Here is a 22,592-nt window from a genome sequence, read left to right as displayed (position 1 = left end):
GCCAACTAATATTGTAGTCACCTCAAGTGAATTCATGCCATTTTTAACTTTTTCATGCAGCTATTAATTTTGATAGTTTTTAAAACCAGCATTCAATACTTCTATTCAATCTTAGCATATGAGCATTTTAGACATTTTATGACTTACATGAGGAATGCCTATGTCAACCAAAGCACCTGGGTCACCAAAAGGAGAAATGGGAAATTATATGATAGAAAAACATTTTTTGTTGTTGGATATGATTGCAATTTTAGTTTAGTTCAAGTTATAGTTGTTTTATATAAATGCAATAATTCTAAGGTGCTTTGGAAATAAAAACCTATATACAGTATTATTTTCTAAAATCATTTGATCTGAAAACTGCAAATGCAATTTATAAATACGTTTAAAAAATAGGAAATTTTAAAAACGCGAATAAATTACGACCATAAGGTTCACCTCGTTGATTGCTAATCCATTTTATCTTTGTTTCGTGTTTCTTAAATGTAAATTTAAAACAATTGAAAACTTCTTAGTACGCCGGCATAGTATGGACAGTTTCTGATTGGTTCTAAGCCCTATCGAGCGCAGCTCGTTCTCAAACTCTAGCTGCTGTACATGAGCACTTTTTACTTAGCAGGGCGTTCAGGAAGTTTGGCCAATCTGCTTTGCCGTACTTGCATCCTTGAGCCAATGGGAAGTGGCATTACTAAGATAATACATGTGTTTCATTGCAACATGACAGAGAGGCGTGGATTATGAGAGCTCGAATGTTTTTTTAAAACGGAATGAAGTGTTATATTTGCAACGTGTTTGTGTTAAGATAACTGCATCTGTGTTTAGTGGTTTATCGGTGGGTATCTGAACGATTGCAAAATGCTGAGGCAAACGTCAGCTGTGGTAAAGAAGCTTAGATATTTAAGGTAGGGACCAAGCAATATTTTTTTTTTCCCCGACAGCATTATTAGCCGTGCCGGTGTTAGCGAGAAAATGTAATCTTAACGCTACTGTATGTAACTTTGTATTTTAATGTGCAAACCCCAGCGTGACTCAGCTTTTCTGAATACAGTGTCATTTTTCACGAGGTAGAACGTTTACGTCAGCTGCTGATGTGTGAAAGACTTTATTCATGTCTTAGAAAATGCCCGTTTGATATTTAAATTGACAACGATCAGTTATCACTTCAGTTGTACTGTACTTGTTAATTTTTAAAAAATCACTGATTATATATACAGCTCGTTTTTCCCTTTACCATACTGTACATGTGTCCACTCAAGGCCGCAGACCCCTTTCAGTGCGTTTTAGAAAATGTAATGCAACACGTGCAGCACAGTTTTTGAATATTCGCTTTTAAAAAATTAAGGTTTTTTGGTCAGAGGACGTGGAGATACAACAGCAGCTCCGCCACAGAAAGAGCACTCCAGTATGAAGGGGGAGAGAAAATCCACGGTTTCACAGTTAAACAGGTAGAGCTGTGCTAATTCAATTCTGTATGCACCTCACAGAACGATCTCTTCATTTTACAGCCGTACAGTACGTATGAGTCTTAATATTAAAGCTACATTGAATCAGTGTTTTTACATTTTCCAAAGAGCTAGACTTGAGTTACCTTGAGTATGACCTTGGACAAAATACATCTTCTGGATCTAAATGGTATTTACTGTGGTTTTGACGACAGCACGTTCTTCAGTCAAAAAGTTATAAACCTAATACAGTCGGTCTCCAGTAGCCATTTAATACTTAATTCGTCATTGTCTTTAAGGAAGGGGGGGGCTGTGTTAGTTTATCAGTGACTTTTGACATTGAAACAAAGCTTTGTATTGAGTTTTGCATCAGTGTAACTCTCACAGTCCACATTTAAGAAGGATAACCTGCACAATTAATAGTGGATTTTCTGTCTTGTCATATTAGATTAATTCATGTGGTTTTGGTCTTTGTCTGTCTAATACTGTAGGTAACAGCCGTTCCTGACTTGTTTCTCACTGCTGTCAAACTGACCCATGACGATACTGGAGCTCAGTACCTTCATGTAGCAAGAGATGACTCCAACAATCTTTTCAGGTAAAAGTTGTACTGTAGAAAATATTAGAGGGAAGAAAGGAGATTGTAGAAAAGTATGTAGTTAGATTTTAGTTTAAATTAAATCTTTGACCTGTCCATGAATTTCAGTGCCTAGTCTATTGTTTGACGATTTGACATTAGAAACCTGCAATCAAGTGCAGGTTTTGTAATTAATTTTGGGTCTGTGGATCTAATTGCTTTTTTTTAATCGAGGCCTTACTTAGTAATTTAACTTTACTTTAAAAACAAATTAGCATAAAGCTTCATCAGCATGTGAGGTATAAAGGAAAAAGATTAGATCAATTACACAGAGAAAAGTTCAACGCAGAAACTAATTCAGGTCTGTAGCCTTTTTCTGGTGTGTCCAAAGGAAAAAATAAGGTGCTTTTCTTTTTTCAACCTTCAATCCTGCTTTTGTACAGCATTATGCAATTATGTTCTTCAGTTTTTCATCTCAGAATTTCTGTCTTGTTTTGCACAATGAATGTAAAGCCCCTTATTTTTCTGCATTTCTGTCAGTGATTTGAGTCATAATCATTGAATTGTCTTTCACAGTGTTCAGTTTAGGACAACACCAATGGACAGCACTGGCGTGCCCCATATTCTAGAGCACACAGTACTATGTGGCTCTGAGAAATACCCCTGCAGGGATCCCTTCTTCAAAATGCTGAACCGATCTTTGTCCACATTCATGAATGCTTTCACAGGTTTGTAGTGTGAATGGAAGTATGGATGCACAACTGATACAACAGTTTTTTTTTTAAACCCGTATTTGCAGGAAAAACTTATTTTATTATTATCATGTGATTAGCCAGTGGTTGAAACTCATTTTTCCACAATTAAAAAATAATACATCCTTACCATTCATATCTGACTTGAATGCTATTTGGGGCTAGAACATAGGGCATTTTCATTTACTCAGTGATCTAATTGTCCTTTTGAAATTGGGTCAGTTTAGGTGTGTAAGTAAAGACCATGGATGTGAGTGATCATGTATACAGTACTCGTGGTGTCTATTCTTCTTTTTCAGCTAGTGATTACACGATGTATCCATTTTCCACACAAAATAGCAAAGACTTTCAGAATCTCCTTTCTGTGTATCTGGATGCTGTATTTTTCCCTCAACTTCGAGAACTGGATTTTTGGTATGTGTTTCACGGATGTCCTTTTAAATAATGATGAGCTCACTAAAATCTGTGATTTTTTTTCAGTTTTATACAGGCTTTACTTCTGTTTTGAGTCAGCAGTAATACATTATAAAATTGCAATATTGTTGTTTTATGCTTTAATTGTAGAGGTACCATATATAATGTTATTTAATTTAATATTATTTTTAACAGGCAAGAAGGCTGGAGACTTGAAAATGAAAATCCCACAGATCCAAAGTCTCATTTAGTTTTTAAAGGAGTGGTTTTTAATGAAATGAAGGGTGCATTTGTAAGTTATAGTTCATTGTACTTTTTTTGTTTTCTCTTTGGCAACATATTCTTTTTTGTATTTTTATTCAAAACATCCTACATGAAAAATTAATCTTCCTTCCAGTTTTATTTTATAATTATTTATAATGTACATGTGTAATTAATTTCCTGAAAAATAATAGTAATATGAACAGTCTCAAATCCATTTGTGAAATTGTTCTAATAGCGTTGGCAAAGAAAAAAAAATCCACTATAAATAGTAACTGTACTTCTCTCTAGTATTCTGTAAATGCTGTTGCTTTTAAAACGATGACATCTTAAAATATTTTCTATAAAAAATTGAAAATCCTTTATCTGTACATATTAACTAAAGTCTATAATTGCTTTTTTTTTGTACATTTAATACACACCATGTGGAAGCAGAGTGTATCCAAGAGTGTAAATTAAAATATACTTTTCCTTTCAAGTCAGATAATGAGAGTCTGTATGCTCAGCACCTCCAAAATAAGCTCTTCCCTGACCACACTTACTCAGTGGTCTCCGGTGGGGAGCCACTGGCCATCCTTGACCTTTCTTGGGAGCAGTTGAAACAGTTCCATGCAACACACTATCATCCAAGCAATGCAAGGTAATTGTTATTATTGGAATCTTATCTTTAGAAAAACATTTTTAAAATGTTAAAGCTTTGAAGAAATCAGAAAAATTGCATTGTTAAATGGTTTCAGTGAAATAAAATGCTTCACAGGTTTAATCAGACCATTACATGTTTTTGTACTTGCAGTATATATGAAGGACCCAGTGTGTACAGATTTTTGTTAAAAGTATTTTAATTAATTACAAAGGTTTTGTTTGTATGTATCACTCAGGTTTTTCACCTATGGAGATCTGCCTCTGGAGCAGCACTTAAAACAAATTCATGAGGAGGCACTCTCCAGATTTCAGCGTACTGAGCCAAACACTGCTGTCCCTCCACAGCCTCGCTGGAACAATTCGGTGAGTCCATCAGCTTTAGCAGTATCATCATTATTAAAAAAAGAAGTAGTGAGTATATATAAATGTCTAAAACGTTATGGTATTCAGTGTTAACAATATGATTCCAAGAAGTTATGTTTTGAAGTAGCTCCTGGCTAATCTATCCTAATATCAATTTGAATTGATAAAATCAAAGGCCGACAGAACAGTGAAGGACTAGATGAAATTCCTATAGGCAGCAGTTATATTCTGATTTTTTAGCTTACTATTACACCTACGAATACACAGAAAGTTGTATAACACATCCACATCATTAAATGAAGGGTTGGCCATCCTAGTCTTCGAGAGTACAGTGTAGTAGATTTTATAGTATATTAAAAAAGTTTACAAAGACATGAATTTTGTTCAATTCAGTAAGTTAGGTTAGGGTATAGATATTTTCATTACAAATGATCTTTAGGCAGTCTAATTGAAATATTAAATCGCTTAAGTGGTGAGAACAAAATTGTTGCAAGTATTCAGGAATTGACGATTTCAGGGTGACCAATAAAGCCTGCTGGGTTTTGACTTCGTAAAGACACAGATGGCTACCTATAATTTTGTACATCAGATGTATTTTACATTGTTTTTACATTAGTCATCAGTCATCCTTTGTTTTTGTCTTCTGTCCACTTTTTGTCCGGCTTCCACTTCATTGATGATCCTTTCCTCTTTTTGTAGAGGGAGGACCATGTGACGTGTGGCGTGGATGCCCTAGCTCCTGATCCTACCAAACAGAGCACTGTGTGTGTGAGCTTCCTCCTGGGAGAGTAAGTCGATGAGGATGTACACTTGTACATCTCTGTGGTACACAAGTCTACACAAAGCACGAGCTATTCTTTTTAGTAAGAAGATGTAAACATTTAAGATTTCCTAACGTAGACAGAATGGAAAGTGTGACGTAACAGCCAATAGCTCATCAAAGTGAAATGTGGGTTTCAAGAGACTCGTCTGTATAGAGGTAAATGAAAACTGATAGGAAAACTGTAGCCACGAACTGCTACCTTCTGTTGCAAAGCTCAGGTTTCGTGACAAATCAGCTTTACACTTGGATAACAATATAAAGCCTGCATCAGACTTAATGATCGAAAGGTTAAGCAAACATAAACATTGGTGTTATTGATGAGTTTTCACATTATATACTAAAACATTTATATATAACCTAATAAAATCTTGGACTGCATAACCTGGGGCCAAGGAAGAGGTTCTGTATAAAAGACTCATTGAATGTTGATTTCCATTGTTATGCTAATTTAGATATACAGTACATCAATATGGAATATTGGTTTACATGCTACAGATCATTTTTACAGTTTATGAATACATTTGCTCGCTACTGTGCCTGAGAAAATGAGAAATGACATGCAACTGCAACATACAGTGTCTTCCAAAAGTAGTGAGACAGCAAGGTCAAAACTTATTCTTTCAGTTAAGCAATTTATATTTGTGATCATGAGATTAATATGAATGTTAATTACAGTATTATATACATTTTATTTTTGATTAATTAATTGCATGCATTTGATTATTTTAGAATAAAACAACATACTTTGTTTTCAATCCAGGGATTTCATATGACCATAACTGACACATAAGTGTACTCATTCACATTAAGTGCAGTACATTTCCGAATGTAAAAAAGTCAGTATTTTGTTGCATGTTCTTTTGAGGCAATAAATGTATGAAGTCTGATCCACTGAGCTCGCCAAACTTTGTGCAATATTTGGGATGCTTTGCCAAGCCTTTGCTTTAGCTACACCAAGTTCTTCCCCTTTCTTGGGGTGTTCTGACTTGAGCATGTATTTTACATGCTCATTTGTATTGAAATCTGTACGTTTGACCTAAGATTTTTATTTTGTTCTCATGGTGAATTCCTAGGTTACCTTGGCTGTACTGTATGCCTTGGATCATTACCAAGCCGCTCAATAAGTTTGGTAACATTTTCTTCTACATAAGCATAAAAAAAGGTTCTGCAAACTTTAGAATTCATTCTGCAGTGGCCATCAGTGGTTACTTCATAAGCAAAGATGAACCAAATCAGCTATGGAATTACCCAAAATAAAAACTGAAATTGTGTTTATTTAAAATACAAATGACTTCACTGTAAAGCCCCCCCCCCCCCCCAAAAAAAGCTGATCTTTTGGCTACTCATTCACTTACATGGGGCGGAGCAGTGGCTCTGTGCCTAAGGATCTGCGCCTGTGGCTGGAAGGTTGCCGGTTCAAATCCCGCAGCCGGCAGAGGAATCCTACTCCGTTGGGCCCCTGAGCAAGGCCCAGGGGGCCCCAAGCATTCAAAACATAATGATTATATGGTGTAATTAATTTGCTATTTCAGGTAATAAGGTTTTGTCTTTGCCGGATATCAATTATATGTGAAAGTAATGAGGAATTATAATGTTTAGCATTACAGATACCTTTGAAGCTTTTACATTGAATCTTCTGTCTTCCCTGATGGTTTCTGGACCTAACTCGCCATTCTACAAAGCCCTAATTGAGCCGAAGTTTGGAACACATTTCTCTCCTGTTGTGGGGTATGCTAAAAATAATATTCAAAATGAATATGTCAGACAATGTGGAACACGATTCTGTATGCATTGTATGTTTAAAAGTAGTCTACTTAATTTCCAGGAGTTCACAGATTACACTTTAATGACAACCAGACATTCAGAATAATAATTTCCTAATATTATAATCCTATTTACATTTTTCAATGGTCTACAAGAATTTGTATTGTTTAAATCACAATTTGTATCAGACTGTATGTTAATGGCCTGCTCTCAAGTGCTTCAGTGCTAAATCAAGAGTATGCAAACAAGAACAGGCCATTTAGCCCATCCATCTTGTTAGTAGATTATTGATCTAAAGATTCTATCCAGTGATTCCTGAATCAGTGGTGTCGGCTTCAATTGGCTTGGTACATGCAGCCTTCTTGAAAACAAGGTGTCTGTAGGCAGGTAGCCATGGTCATTGTGGTAGTCTTATTTTTTCCATATTATCAAATGCAGGACTACACTGCTCTATAACACTGTCAAGTGGCACAGTGAAGACTTAAATTTCCCAACCACGTGCTGCTGCACACTGGAGTGTTGTCAAGTGTGTGTAAAAAAAAAAAAATTAAAAATAATTTCTATCAAATTATTTTAAACATGAGACTAATAAATAGCACTACAAAATCCCACAAATGTTCTTTTTATCCAGATTTTCATCGTGAATACGACAGTTAAAATTATTTTTTATTTTAAACTTCTGAAAAAGTGATGTGTAGTGAGTTTTGTTTTTTAATTTTTTCAAAGTGTGTCGCAGGTTTCATCCTCATTAGTTATGAGACCTACAAGGGCGATGTTATCTGCACAATTTGTTTGAAGGAAGAGTTGTTGGAGATGCAGTGTACAAGGAGTAGAGTAGTCAATACTAATAAGCATATTTTATTTTGCAGTGTTACAATTCTATCTGAACAATAAATAATAGAAGAAACATCAGTAATACATGCCTTTTGTGGAAGTAAGCATAGTAATGGAGTGAGTCTTTATAAATTTTGTAGAGGTAAAAAAGCAGTGGTAAAGCAGTGTTTGGCTCCTTGGTTTACATTTTAATAATAATAATTGGTTACACTTATATAGCGCTTTTCTGGATACTCCACTCAAAGTGCTTTACAGCTAATGGGGACACCCCTCCACCACCACCAATGAGCAGCATCCACCTGGATGATGCGACGGCAGCCATAGTGCACCAGAACGCTCACCACACATCAGCTATCAGTGGGGAGGAGAGCAGAGTAATGAAGACAATTCATAGATGGGGATTATTAGGGCATATTAGTTTATGTAAAAAATACTTACTGTATACTGTACATAATGTATAAAAAAATTTCATATATATTTGCAGGTATTGCTGTGTGTTTATTATAGAATGTGGGTTTAATTTTTATCATAGTGGTATTCCAAAACCTATAGGATCTGAGCTTATGCAATATATACTTTTTTCCCTTTCAGATATAATGGAAGCACTAAGGAGGCCTCCTTCAGTGTAGGATTGCAGGGAATTGCTGAAAAAGACATTGAAAAAGTTAGACAAATAATCAGCCAAACATTCGATGAGATCATAGAGTAAGTAAGATATACCACTCTATTTAAATAAACATGTAAGCCATTATCTCACATAAAACGTTTACTTACATGAATGCTGTCATGTTTTTCTTTCCATTTCAATGCTAAGCAATGGATTTGAGGAGGAAAGAATAGAAGCCCTTCTTCATAAAATTGAAATCCAGATGAAGCATCAGTCCACTAGTTTTGGACTGGCTCTGGCTTCAGTAAGTAATTATCTTGGGGTGTTAATTGTGGAATGAGTGTAATTTGACTGTTGTAAAGGTGTGGATGGTGGAAGTAAAAATATGTAAGTGAAAGGTTTTCTGCCTGACCTAAACTTTACAGACTTAAGTAACCCTATAGCTGTGGTTTATAGGACACTGTAGAGAGAGGCCTATCATAATTACACTGGTTTACGAAAACATAAAAGCAGTAGATGACAGTTTGCATTTTATAGTCGTTTATTGTAACAGTATTTTTAAAGGGTGTTGTTTATTTATTTTTCTTTTCTTTTTCCCTTATTTACAATTCAGTTTATTGCTACATCTTGGAATCATGATGGAGACCCAGTGGAAGTCTTAAAAATCAGTGACCAAGTGTCCAGATTTAGACAATGCCTAAAGGATAATCCTCACTTTCTTCAGCAAAAAGTAAAACAATACTTTAAGGTAATACTTTTTCTTATTTCTGTTACACTAGCTACTTCTACTAGCTTCTACTGTTGTCCAGCAGTGTTATTGAAGCAGATGCAATATGTTACTTCAAGACACTGTAGGAGGGGATCCATGGAGCAGTTAGCTACCATTGTTTGCCTGAAGTGTTATGGGCGTCTGGAAGAAGTTACCCAGCCATGTTGTTGACGCTGATACAGTGCCTTCTTTTAAGAAACGTCTGGATATGCTTACTAGCAACCAAACAAAAAGATGTGTTGAGTAGCCTCCTTCTATTTTATATCGTGTCAGATTTGCAGAAGTCAACATTTTGACCACTTAAGGTATTGTTAATTAGATGTGTGTCGATATTTCAGAACAACGTGCCTCTGCTGTGACCTTGTCAAACCTTGTCTGTGACCTTGTCTAATCCCCCCCTCAGGACAATACACACAACCTGACACTATCCATGAGTCCAGATGAGTTGTACTTTGAAAAGCAGGCTAAAGCTGAGGGAGAAAAACTACAGCAAAAGGTGGAGAGACTGTCTGAGAGTGACAAGAAGGAAATATATGAAAAGGGTAAGGAATTTGCTGCTGAATGTCTAAGTACAGGCCAACAGTTTATTTGGTTATTATATGAAAGTAGAGATGTATTCAGTTTGTAAGTAGAGATGTGTTCAGTTTGTAACAATAATACCGTTTTTTATAAGTACTTTCATGAGATTCAAAGCAATGGCAGTTCCTTTACATTTGGTAAAAAGTTGTTTTACTATTTAACCATTCAAATTGTATATTGTATTATAATGGCTTTTAAGTGGCTGAATGTTGCCACTCCTATTTCATTGTGATACTGATTAGGTATATCTCACGCTTTGCAGTTCATACAGTATTTTATTCTCCCAGGTTTGCAGTTGTTATCTCTTCAGAGTACTTCACAAGATGCATCTTGCCTTCCCAGTTTGAAAGTATCCGACATTCAGCCAACCATCCCAGGGACTCCTGTAGAGATGGGAAGTGCAGGTAAATCTTTGAGGACAAAACCTCAGTGAGACATGTACTGTATATGAACAGAAATCTCATTTTTGAAAATCTAAAGAAAATGCATTCTCAGACTGATAACTAGACATTTTTAAAGTCTACAACAAATCTAAATATTGATTAATATATTCCACATTGATATAGTTTCAGACAGTAATTTATCATATATTAAAACTTCTGGTGTAACATTACTCCTGCAGGTGAGGTTCCAGTGCAGTACTGTGCCCAGCCTACCAATGGCATGGTGTATTTCAGGGCAATGTGCAGCCTCAACACCCTTCCTGAGGATCTCAAAATTTATGTCCCTCTCTTCTGCAATGTCATTACTAAGTAAGTGTGGGAAATAAAACAATTACAGTATAAAACACTTATATTTCTATATATATACACAAGGTTGTATGCTAAATGTGAAGCTGTGGTGATGATGTTCTTAATTTAGACACTATTTTATTTACTAATGTATTTTTCCATATCAGAGGTAGGATAGTATTTCATGTTTCCACTTCTGAGAGTACTTAGTACTTTGGAGATTAGTTTATCTGAAATGATCACTACAAACAAATCCACTACATGATCCTTGGATCCTATTTCCAGTTTAATTTTTCATTTCACTGTTAAGCATGTCATTAGCGAATCCAGATCAAGATTGACCTTTAAACTAACAGTTCTTATCTGTTAAAGAAGTCTTAAATTTAAATGTATCCACAATAATACTTAATTGCTCAATAATTAACATCCAGCTTGTTATATAATATTTTTGGCAAGCCGACTTGAACAGGCTTGCTGTTCAGTTGCAAACTCAATTCAGACACATTGTATGAACAATTTCAAGCTGGGTTCACATGGTACTGAAACTCATCATAAAATGTTGAGGTTCTAAATAGTAGAGTAGAGAATCTCATTGATAGATCATTGATAAAATTGGCCATTTTCTCATTGATGAGAACCCATTATTTTTAGTATCTGTATTTTACCATTTGTTTTGAATCTTTGTAGGTATGGCGTTATTTTCATTTCTGCTGTATGCTGTTGACACCCAAATTTATATTTAATGAATCCTTATATTAATTAAGCACTATCTGCCTCAGATGCTTAGATTATATTGGATTCAACAAAATGTTTCACATCTTAACTCTTGACAAGGTCAATGTTACACTGATTGTGTTTCCTTGCAAACTCCAAAACTGCATCTACCTTATTTGCCTTGATGGTCTTGGAACCATCAAAATACAGTTGAAATTGAATCCATCCATTCCATCTCTGTAACATTACTTGTATGCATTCATATTTCCCAGTCTCATGCAGAAAAGTTCATGCATCCTTTTGTCTTTTCTAGGTTTGAGTATTGTAATGTAGTGTCTGCTGATGTGTCAAATGTATTAAGGTGCATCCTAAGAGTGTAACTTGAATAGGACTCATCTACTCTAATCATAATTAATATTTACATGCATGAGCATCAGTCTCCTGTTTTAGGTTACTTGCAGTGGTTTCATTTGAGTTTCAGAATAAAGTTCACAATAACTGATGTTAACCTTTTATGAGCTTTTGGTCTATTTTCTCATTACTTTAGTGATCTGTTTAGTCTCTGTACACCTATATATCCTTTGTGGTTTTTTGGCTCTGGCCCAAAATGGGACTCTGAACCTTGAGACTGTTTTCTGCTCTTTTTTCCAAACCTGTTGAAAGCTATCCATTTCATATTAAAGTATACCTATATTCTTTACTTTTACATTCTTCTAACCTTTTAATTGCTGGTTGCAAAGGATTGATATTTAAATCCTATTTCCAGATACATTTTATTTCTCAACACTTATGGATGCGGTGCAAAGTACATTATTACATTAGTACAAAGCCATTTCAATTCATGAAAAGTTGAGAAACTTTGCTTGTGTTGTATAGGTTTTCACAATCAGTAATAATGTAGAGTTTTATGAAAATTTAATTTTATGCATAGGAAGCAATCTGATTGTTTTCTCATTCCTTTCAGAATGGGTTGTGGTGCTCTGGACTATAGACAACAGGCTCAGCAAATTGAACTGAAGACTGGGGGAATGTCTGTTACTCCACAAGTTATCCCTGACTGCACTGACCTAGATATGTATGAGCAGGTATTTGGAAAAATACAGTCCATCACACATCAGTCCACACATCACCTTTGAAATCACACTTCTACATTACTTCACAAGTAGAGATGTTTTAAAAATGGAACGAGTAAAGGTTTATTCTATGTTGAAAAGAGAATAAAAGAAACAACGTTTTGGCTGTGGAGCCTTCTTCGCATGTGATGATATCTGTAAAGGAATAGGAGGTGATTAGATTAGAAAGCCTGGTCTTGGAACAGATCGCTGTGAGGGCAAGTAGCACAGGGAGGAGGAGAAGGAACGACGAAGAGATCTAGAAAAAGATTTAGAGGAAGGCACAGTGGGTTGCAGCAGAAGTAAGCTGAAGTAGTTCTAGTAGGTAGCTGCGTCAGCATGCATTGGCTGCAAAGAAATACATAAAGGTTTATTCCATTCTGAAAAGACAAGAAAGAAACACAACCTTTTGGCTGTGGAGCCTTCTTCAGGTGTGGAGGCTCCGCAGCAGAAACGTTGTGTTTCTTTTCTTTTTTCAGCATGGAATAAACCTTAACTTGTTCCTTTGCAGCCTTCGCATGCTGATGCAGCTATCTACTTGATGTTTTAAAAATGTCAGCCTGGCCATGTACTGCTTTTAAACACTTGACCTTTTGTGATCTTGTTTTTCACCCTGCTTTCCAGGGAATTCTTCTCACTTCTTTGTGCTTGGAGAGAAACCTTCCTGATATGCTGAATCTCTGGGGTGATATATTCAACAGGTTACTTTATACTTTTCTTTGTAATACATTATTTTTCACAGTTATTATTTGAATATACAATTGCATATGTAGTTCAAGTAGGCTGCAAAGGAACAAGTGATGGTTGTGCATTACTAATTACTAATTGATAATTATGCAAATAATATGCAATCGTCAAGGAAGAAGAAAAGGTTTATTCCGTGCTGAAAAGAGAAGAAAGAAAACACAACGTTTCAGCTGTGGAAGTAGGCTCCATAGCTGAAAAGTTGTGTTTCCTTTCTTATCTTTTCAGTATGGAATATACCTTTACCTGTTCCTTTATAATTGCATATTATTTGCATAATTATCAAAGGTACAGTTAAACTATTTTCATAAAGAACCTACAGTTTTGAGGTTTATATTATTGCTCAGTCTGTCTAGTGTCCATCTTATGTCATTTTGTTTGGGTGTATGGTCCACAGTGAACTACTGAATAAACATTTTAAATTTGCTTTTAAATAAATGTGCCCTGGTTTGGAAGAAACTACCAGTATGCTTCATTGATCACTGCCTTCAAGTTATCTGTAAAGAAATTAAGTTCACATCCAGCTGGTCTTTCTCTTTCAGTGCCCACTTTGATAATGAAGAACATTTACGGGTCCTGGTAATGATGGCAGCTCAGGAGCTCTCTAACGGAGTTTCTTATTCTGGACACCTGTATGCCATGATCAGAGCTGGTAGGACCCTAACATCTGCTGGAGAACTGCAGGAAACATTTGATGGCATGCACCAGGTGAGGACAGCTAAACACACATAGACCTCTAGAATGAACTGCTGCACGAATGCAGTCAGCTTCTGTGACCTTATTAAAATCAATTAAAACATCTAAAATTCAAAGAGGGCAATAAATATTATAATGAACAGAATTCTGTATAGAAATAGCTCAAATATAACATCCAAATACTTTGGATGGTTTCTTGACAAAATGAAGCATTTTGTCATCTGTAATAGTAGTTCGTTATTTTTCATACATTTGTGGTACGTTAACAGTGGTTAGCAGTGCTGGGGTCCTGAATTCAATTCCAGATCTGGGGCACCTGGGTTTCCCCAAGATATTCCGGTTCCTCTCCAGAGTCCAAAAACATACTGGTGGGTTAATTGGCTTCTGTGGAAATTGACCCTAGGAGCCAGTGTGTGTGTCTGTGTATCTGTCCTCCGATGGACTGTCCCTGGTATACCCTGCCATGTGCTCTCTGTTTGCTGGGATAGGCTCTGGCTCCCCTGCTACTCTGATACTCTGAAGAAGCTTGATATTTGTACAAGAAGACTATGGTGGGAGTTGGTCACTGGTGTGAGGCAAGTGGGGGGTCTGGTAAAAAAGTGTAAGAGCTGTGAAATGGAAAGAATTTGTTCGGTGACCCTGAGAATGAGTAGAAAGGTTGTTGGGGCAGAAGAGAAGGAATTGTGGAATCCCATTCTGGGTTCTTCCTTAGTTGTCCTGAGGGTGTACTGAGGTCTGTTTCTGGCTCGGGTGAGGAGCCTGTCAGTGAACAAAAACTGCATACCATGTTTTGGAATTTAAATTTGTTACATAAACAAAAAAAAGAAAACGGGAGAGGTTAAATGCAGTCTCTTATAGTTTTTGAATATTCTTCATAGGATATTGACAGCTTTGAAAACCCAATGAGGATTTCCACAACCAGAATCCATTTCTAATTCGCCCTTTCCTTCCTCTTCAACACAAAATTGACTATATTTGAAATCTCTCCAAATATTTACAGATTCCATCCTATCACTCTTCACCTGAAATTTTACCTATTTTTACATTCTTTCTTGTTCACCTTATCCTCATATTCCTGTTCTCTCCATTTTCCCCACATACCCAAGAAGTTTTCACAGATTAAACATCTTTTTTTCTTTTCAGAGTGGAATTAAGCTCTGTGTTCCTTTGCAGCTCACAGACTGATGCAGCTCCTTGTATTAACCTGTAATGTAATTGTTCGTGCTAAGATACGAGTTTTAGCTCATGGAGCACAACTGTTTTATTGAAAAATTAGTCACTCTACTCACAGAAACCCATAAATCTTTTTAAGGTAAAATTTATGAAGAGAATTACAGAGATGGCAGACCTCACCGCAGTACTGCGCAAGCTGCCAAGAATTAAGAAACACCTTCTCTCCCCAGAGAATATGAGGTGAGGACAAGTGCTCATGTTGATGGATAATGAGTGACCCAGGCATAGTGCTGTCCATAAGCTCTCAACTTGTTTTTAACAACATTCACAAATCAGAAGGCATATTTTATAAGTAACAAGTGGTACTGTATAAGTGACTTCTGGGTTTGTAAGCATCATCAATCAAAATGCTTGTTGCCTTCTCTCCCCTGTAATTTGTGCTTAAAAATCACAATTTACCGGTATAAATCATAGATTTCATTCCCTACATTGAAATATAATTTATCTTTACATAGTGTTAGAGATCTTAAGTATTATTACCTTGAATTTTAAGGTTATTCACTATTGTTGTTTGAGAAGCTAAATATTTCAGATTTGTTCTGAATTTATTGGAGTACTAATATTGGTAAGTAGTAATTAAGATTTTCCGGTAGCTTAATTTCAGATACAGTAGACATGCAATTTACTCACTCTCACACGATGCAGCTTTACGTGGTCAGCCTTTGGATGAGACGTAAAAGTGAGGTCCTGACTCCCTGTTGTCATTAAAAATCGAGGGCCCTGGCCAAATTTCGCCCTGCCCTTTACCGGTCATGGCCTCCTTATCCCCATCTGCGAATTGACTTCATCATTCTGTTCTCCTCCCCACTGATAGCTGATGTGTGGTGAGCGTTCTGGCGCACTATGGCTGCCTTCGCATCATCCAGGTGGATGCTGCACATTAGTGGTGGTGGAGGGGAGTCCCCATTACCTGTAAAGTGCTTTGAGTGGAGTGTCCAGAAAAGTGCTATATAAGTGTAAGCAATTAATAAATGTTATTAATAATAATAATTATTATTGGTTCATATTTCTGCTCTCTTCCTCTGAGTGTAGTGTCCAGATAAGCACTATATAAGTAAGGAATTATTAATTATTATTATTTTCTTTCTCCATACTTTAATCTTTCCATCACTATGGTAAAGGTTTAGCTTGGTCTGTTCTGTCTATAGAATTTTGTTCCAAAACATTTCTGACTGGTCTTTGTACTTTTGAGCAAATCATGAAGCATGGAAAAAAATGGCCATAACAATATTCAGTGCATCCAAGAAGTTTATCAGGATAAAAAGTGGAAAATCCTAGAATGGCACTCTCCAGCTTTAAATCCAATTGGATGTTCTTCTTATATGCTGAATAAAACAGTAAATCAGAACACTCCAAGAATAGGGAAGAACACAGTAGCTGCAGTAAAATATCTCAAATGATTGCACAGACCAGTGAGCTTAATAGATCGTTTCATGCAGTCATTACCTCAACTTCATTACTTGATTTTAAAACTCTTGAAAGCTTACATAAAGTGAATGTAACTTCTGGTACTTATTTTATGGTCACTTGAAATGAGTGGATTAAACAAAGTGTTATTTTAATCTAATATGATCAAATATATTGGCATTACCTGAATTAAAAAGTATATTGCACTTATTCATCTTAATTTCATGTAGGCAAATATAAATAGCTTGACTGTAAAGCAAACGTTTTCTCTTTGCTGTTCCTGTACTTCTGGGTACTGGTCCTGTTGTGTGACATGAGGAGATGTCCTGCCTCTTTGCCAGGTGTGCAGTGAATGCCACTCCACAGAAGGTGTCGGAAGCAGCTACGGAGGTTGAGAAACTCATGGGCACTATTGCGAGAAAGAAGAAAGATCGTAAAACAGTCCGACCCAATGTCATTGAGGTAGAAATTTCAAGTTTACTTGGTCTTCAGGTTTCTAAAGTCTGTATTGTGTTTTATCTGAAAATGTGTTAATAACAGTACATTTTAACTTTGTTCAAGAAGGGGGTTCTTGTTTATATTAAATTCTGTGTTTAAATTTGCAAGTGCTTACAACTGCGTTCGAGTAAGTGGAAAACTGTCAAAAGAACTTGAATGTAGACGCATTGTTACAGGTTAGGAGGGTCATGGGCTCATATCACTTAGGGTTTGGTAGGGGTGCTTCTGTCAGATTGCTGTGGTAAATTGTCATCGACGTAAATAAGAATCTTTTGTCAATTGACTTAATGGTTAACTAAAAGATAATTTATTAACCTTACAGTGTATTTTGGAAATTACATAGTTTATCTCTTGTTATCGAGGGTTTTAATTCCATTTTAATCCATAAAAGAATTGTCATTTTGATTTAAAGATGGCCAGAATGGTCATTGTGGAGACCATTGTAGTTGCGCAAGTGATTTTGTCACTGTTGTTAATTTTGAAAGCTTAATTCCTCAGTGTAAACAGTGATCAATACTATTGTCTTTTGTCAAATTTGTACTATGCCTTAAAATTTCTGGTGTTTACATTTCAAAGTCATTCCAAAAAAGAGGCACTCCTTTGATATAATGTAGCTTTTTTTGGTGTTTTGTTGTTAAGTGATGTTCAGAGTGATGTTCACTCTTCAGAGTTATGCAAGTATAATGTTTGTTTCCATCTGAACAAAAATCTTAGTTTTCCTTTGTCTGTGACCAATGAGTAGAGAACTTTGTCAGTGATGGCTCTATTTCTGATGTTTGTTTCCACAGAAAGCTCTGGATCCCTTGGCTTCCTCTTCTGGATCAGGTGCTAGCAGAAAGCTTATTTCTGTAAGTAATGGCACATGGACCACATGTACTAATGAAGAATTAATTTGCATCATGCCTTCTGTATAGGACTGGCATCTTCTTCCCGTGTCCACGTGGGTAATCCAGTTTACTCTCATAGTCCAAAGATTTGCTCTTTCACTTACTTAATCCTGTTGATAATCTGGAAGAGCAAATCTGCCAGGAAGAATGGGCAAAGACTGCATGAAGCTGATGTGTGAAGTTGGTAGAGATTATGCAAAGACTTCTGGCTGTAAAGGTTGCCAAAAATGCCTCCACCAAATATTGAGTTCATGGATTTGAATAGTTAAGTAATTGACAATATTTCAGTTTTTTGTTTAGTTTTTATTGACACCTACTGGTAAATATCTTACCTTTAGACGTCTTCTGTTTGAGCATGTTTTGAATAAAATATTGAATTGAATAAAAAGGTATACTGTATCCATGTTTTACACAATGGGACATTATAGAAAGGATCTGAATACTTTATATTCATACTTTATATATGAATATAATATTGTACTAAATATTCACCATTATCAAATTACTTGACTATAAATGAAAAAAAACTGTCTTTTCTGTCCCAAGTGTTTTTAAAGATAATTCCGATATCAAAATACAAGCTGCAAAAAGTGTCATGCATCTTTTTGTTTTAATTGTATTAATAATTTGTTTTATTTACAAGTTAATAATGAATTTAAAATACTCTCATGTATAGCAGAATAAAATGAAAATAGCTGAGGGTATTTCGTACTTCATCTTTGCAGGATCCAACCTTCAAGCCCTGCCAGATGAAAACCTATTTTCAGCTTCCCTTCCCTGTGAACCACGTGAGCGAATGTGTCCGAACTGTTCCTTATACTCACCAGGACTATGCCAGGTGAAACACACCTCCGTGTAATTATACCATAGCACACAAAACAGGAATTATCACCAAATTCTTTCATCACTTAAATCAAAGCGAAAGTAATTGCTGTTAACCACATTTGTATACAATTCTTGTTCTTTTAGTTGTAAAAAAATGTTTTGTTGAAAAAATGTAATAACTCTCTTACTAGTTTTGATTTTTGAGTAAAGTGTCTGTTCTAGCAGGTATTTTTCAAGATACTATATGATAATGTATTGGGAGAGTAGATTAACAGCTAAAGCCTGTTTGTTCCCAGTCTCTGTATACTTGCTCGGCTGATGACGGCGAAGTTCCTTCATGGAGAAATCCGAGAGAAAGGAGGGTCTTATGGAGGGGGTGCAAAGATGGGTCACGGAGGTTTATTTGCCTTCTATTCATACAGGTATGATTTATTGATGATGCTTAATTTAAATATGTATATACAGTATACAGGAGAAAAACACAACAAATATTAGCAGTTGTATACCTCAAAGTCTAAAATATATAAACAGGGAGAGGAAAATGTAACCTAAATTTGAAAAAAACAACTTAATAATTAAGAACAATGAGAACTTGGAAAGCTTGCAAAGGCCCTTGTGGAGTCAATGACAAAGATTTTGGACAAAGATGAAGACTGAAAATAAACTAAAGTGAAACACTTCATATTTTTTGTAACCTTGTATTTGAACCTATTATCAAATCCTATTTTCAGTAGTTGCTGTCTAATGACTTATCACTTTAAAATGCACTTCTTAAAGGAAATAATAGCATTTATCCTATGCCAAACATTGTTATAATTAATTCTTTATATTTAATGATAATCATCTGTTCTGATCTTACGAACAGGAAAGCAATTTTTTAATTCAAGTAACTTTATCATTTGTAGGGACCCAAACTCTGTGCAAACACTTGCTGCCTTCAGAAATGGAGTAGAGTGGGCAAAGGCGGGAAAATTCACTCAACAGGACATTGATGAAGCGAAATTGTCAGTCTTTTCTGCTGTCGATGCTCCTATAGCACCTTCAGACAAAGGTAAAAAGTCCGCTCTCGCCAAAGTGTAATAAAATAAAAAATGAGGGACTGCAAATTCTCCAAATCTTAAAACATACATGTCATACAAATGTTTCTTGAAAGGTATAAATAGCTTTAAATTAATCTGCTTCATTAACAGCCTCATGTAGCCTTCTGAATTGGCATTTGTACATCAACCATACAGTACCGGTTATCTACTGTGCATCACATATCACTCAAACTTCCTGATTTTGTTTATCTGAAAGCTTCTAATCTGATCAGCGTTGTTAGCAAACTGACAGGAAACATTGCACAGCATTACTGTGTATTCTTAAGGTTCATGACACTTGGATTATTGCAGTCCTTCATCCTCAGCAGTAAATTTGAGTGTTTTTATTCTCCCATCTTTTTTTATTTTCTGGAGATGTGAAGTGGAAGTACAGAAGTTTATAGGACAGCTAGTGAAATGTCCAATGCTGAGGATTTTGGAAATGTCTTAACTACAGAATTTTTATTTGGGTCTGACAGCATTGTGAATTACTGATATACTACGAGAGACAGATTAGAACAGCTCAGATGTTTGTAAATTTTATGTTTTAGGTATGAATCGATTCCTGTGTGGTATCACTGATGAGCTGAAGCAGAAGCACAGAGAACAGCTCTTCGCTGTTACACACAAAAGCCTGACTGATGTGGCTAACAGGTCTGTATATTTTTAAAGATTTTTAAAGGGTATATAGTTAAGGGTATGTACCCACCCATGTGTATTTAGAAACAGTCAAAATAGACTTAACTATTTTATCTGTGAAAGCAAGGAAATGAGCAGTGTAGTATGTTAAAGGGGAAAACTGGAAAACTAGTGCAAAACAAATGAGTACAAACTGCAGTTCAGAACATATTGGTACTGTATTATAATTGTATGTTCCCCGGTGTCTCATAAATGTCTGAAAAACAAGTCCTTTGTGTTTAACCACTTGTGCCAGAAAAGGCGTTTTCCTTTAATACAAGAAGGTGCAGCACTTTAACTGATGCTTTGTGAGGTAATGTAGAGTCTGGGGACAAACTCATATTTTAATCTTGGACTGACACATGGGACAAAAGTGGTCAGATATATGAATTTATTGTAATATGCATTAATAATTTTGGTTTTTCATCCCTCCCTCACTCCATCTTTGCCTTTGTAGCAGCTCCCCGTCTCCTCCTTCAGTAAAGGGGAAGGGGGGTGAGTTCTGACAACTAGTGTTGACTGCACCGTGTGCAGTATAATTGTTGTTGGAGGTTCAGAAACTCACCAAACGTGGTCAGTAACAATCAAAATTGTTCGGAATCGGACTGATGAGTCAGTTTCTGAATGCAGAACATTGACCACCTATTGATTTAGGAGACTGCCTCATTGCTGTTTCTTGGCTAGAAACATATTTTGTGTCTCTTGAGAGAGTGCTACACTGAGAGACTGTCTTGAGTTTGGCAGTGCAGCTTAACTGCAGTGTTTTGGGTTAATGCAAATATGGAATGACAATACAGTATGTTCTGAATTGCATTTGGATAAAGTTAAATTTGATTATTGCACTTTGTTTGCCCTTTAAGACAAAATAAGAAAATGTGATCTCTTTTATTATATTTTCAGGTATCTTGGAATTGGACAGAGAACACATGGAATAGCAATCCTTGGACCTGAAAATGAAACAATCAACAAGGACCCATCCTGGGTCGTTAGATAAGTTTCCATTACAACCATCAAGATCATGAGTTTCTATGTAATAAAAAGTTTCAACTGACAGAAAATGTTCAGAAATATTACAGCAATAACATTCCGTTACTTCACTGAAGTTTTTTAATGGTGAATTATTTTTTAGGTCAGCAAGCTGGAAGTTAATCCATGACAGGAAAGAAGGGGTGAGGAGATAAAACGTTGTATATTGTATTGTGAGGTCCCAAAAAGTCTAGGTTCATCATGAAAGACTGATAAAATACTTCCACAGTATTATGTTTCACAAATAGTTGCTGCAAACCAACCTAAATTCACATGCGCAACAGAATATTTAACAGGTAGGAATATAAAGAATATGTATTCAAGGAGTTTCTTGTAACAATTTTAGAATATTTTTTTCTGTAAATTATTAAAATAATTGAAATGTTTACCCAATAAACGCTTAACTTAAAATCATGTTTTCTTTTTGGCTAGGTGTGTATTTACTTTCAAAGAAAATAGTATGCTCAACATTACACAATTTTCTACCTTCCTACAATTTTACAGCTTTTCCTTTAAAACTGTTGATTCCCATGTCTATCTTGACCTCAGCCAGTGATTGTATAATGATTACAATTGCGTGTTTTGATAATTTGATAGGTTTTCCCAACATTTTTTAGTACGGATCGATTTGCCACTAACTATACTATGAACAGTCCTTTTTCTTGAAAATTGTACTGAAATTATACTTGGTTGAGTTTATAAACTATATAACTACATAATAGATCTATAGATCTACATAACATTATTTCTAATTTGGTAGTTAAAAATGACTTCGTGTGCCCAGTCTTAGTTTACATGGTAAATTAGTGTGAAACGTGTTTATCGATCTGCAGGCAAATATACCGGTTTTATCCTGGAGGTAAACATACTGGTTTGGATTCACTAAGAAATTTATTTCAAGACTGAATTTCGGAATTACAAATGGTTGCAGCAGTACCAGTGATTATTTGACAGCTTTTCAAAATGCATGTAGTAAGTTGTAGGCAACCTGTTCCCAGTGGGGACCACATGGTCTGGATAGTCAGTCCCCTGAGTGACTGACTCCCCTGAGCAACCCCAAAAATACAATGTTAATGAAGGATCTTTAAAATTAAACATTTGTAGGGTTTGCTGTGGTCCTTGAATTTGCTTTGTG

The 22,592-nt window shown here is 35.7% G+C and overlaps 1 protein-coding gene across 2 annotated transcripts; it reads left to right on the top strand.

Annotated features, from left to right (window-relative positions):
- The first annotated feature begins 681 nt into the window (after window positions 1-681).
- pitrm1 (pitrilysin metallopeptidase 1) lies at window positions 682-21,871 on the top strand. Of its 2 annotated transcripts, XR_015940933.1 has the most exons (28): window positions 682-902; window positions 1,343-1,445; window positions 1,934-2,040; window positions 2,596-2,747; window positions 3,071-3,185; window positions 3,381-3,477; window positions 3,926-4,086; window positions 4,325-4,451; window positions 5,151-5,239; window positions 6,874-7,002; window positions 8,464-8,577; window positions 8,687-8,783; window positions 9,093-9,227; window positions 9,652-9,790; window positions 10,115-10,231; window positions 10,450-10,579; window positions 12,237-12,357; window positions 13,009-13,085; window positions 13,671-13,836; window positions 15,137-15,237; window positions 16,806-16,926; window positions 17,751-17,810; window positions 18,575-18,687; window positions 18,971-19,096; window positions 19,580-19,725; window positions 20,305-20,407; window positions 21,332-21,544; window positions 21,606-21,871. XR_015940933.1 is itself a non-coding variant. In XM_088643390.1 (27 exons), the coding sequence occupies exons 1-27, from the start codon at window positions 856-858 to the stop codon at window positions 21,423-21,425; spliced, it is 3,087 nt and encodes a 1,028-aa protein (XP_088499516.1). In that variant the 5' UTR covers window positions 682-855; the 3' UTR covers window positions 21,426-21,871. The 2 variants fall into 2 exon arrangements, 1 of the variants encoding a protein (XP_088499516.1); XM_088643390.1 differs by having other exon boundaries at window positions 21,332-21,871.
- Window positions 21,872-22,592: the final 721 nt, after the last annotated feature.

Source organism: Lepisosteus platostomus, chromosome 8 (genome assembly GCF_059453375.1).
Source record: "Lepisosteus platostomus isolate fLepPlt1 chromosome 8, fLepPlt1.hap1, whole genome shotgun sequence".
NCBI classification, from domain to species: domain Eukaryota; kingdom Metazoa; phylum Chordata; class Actinopteri; order Semionotiformes; family Lepisosteidae; genus Lepisosteus; species Lepisosteus platostomus.
This window is presented reverse-complemented; position numbering and strand designations above follow the sequence as displayed.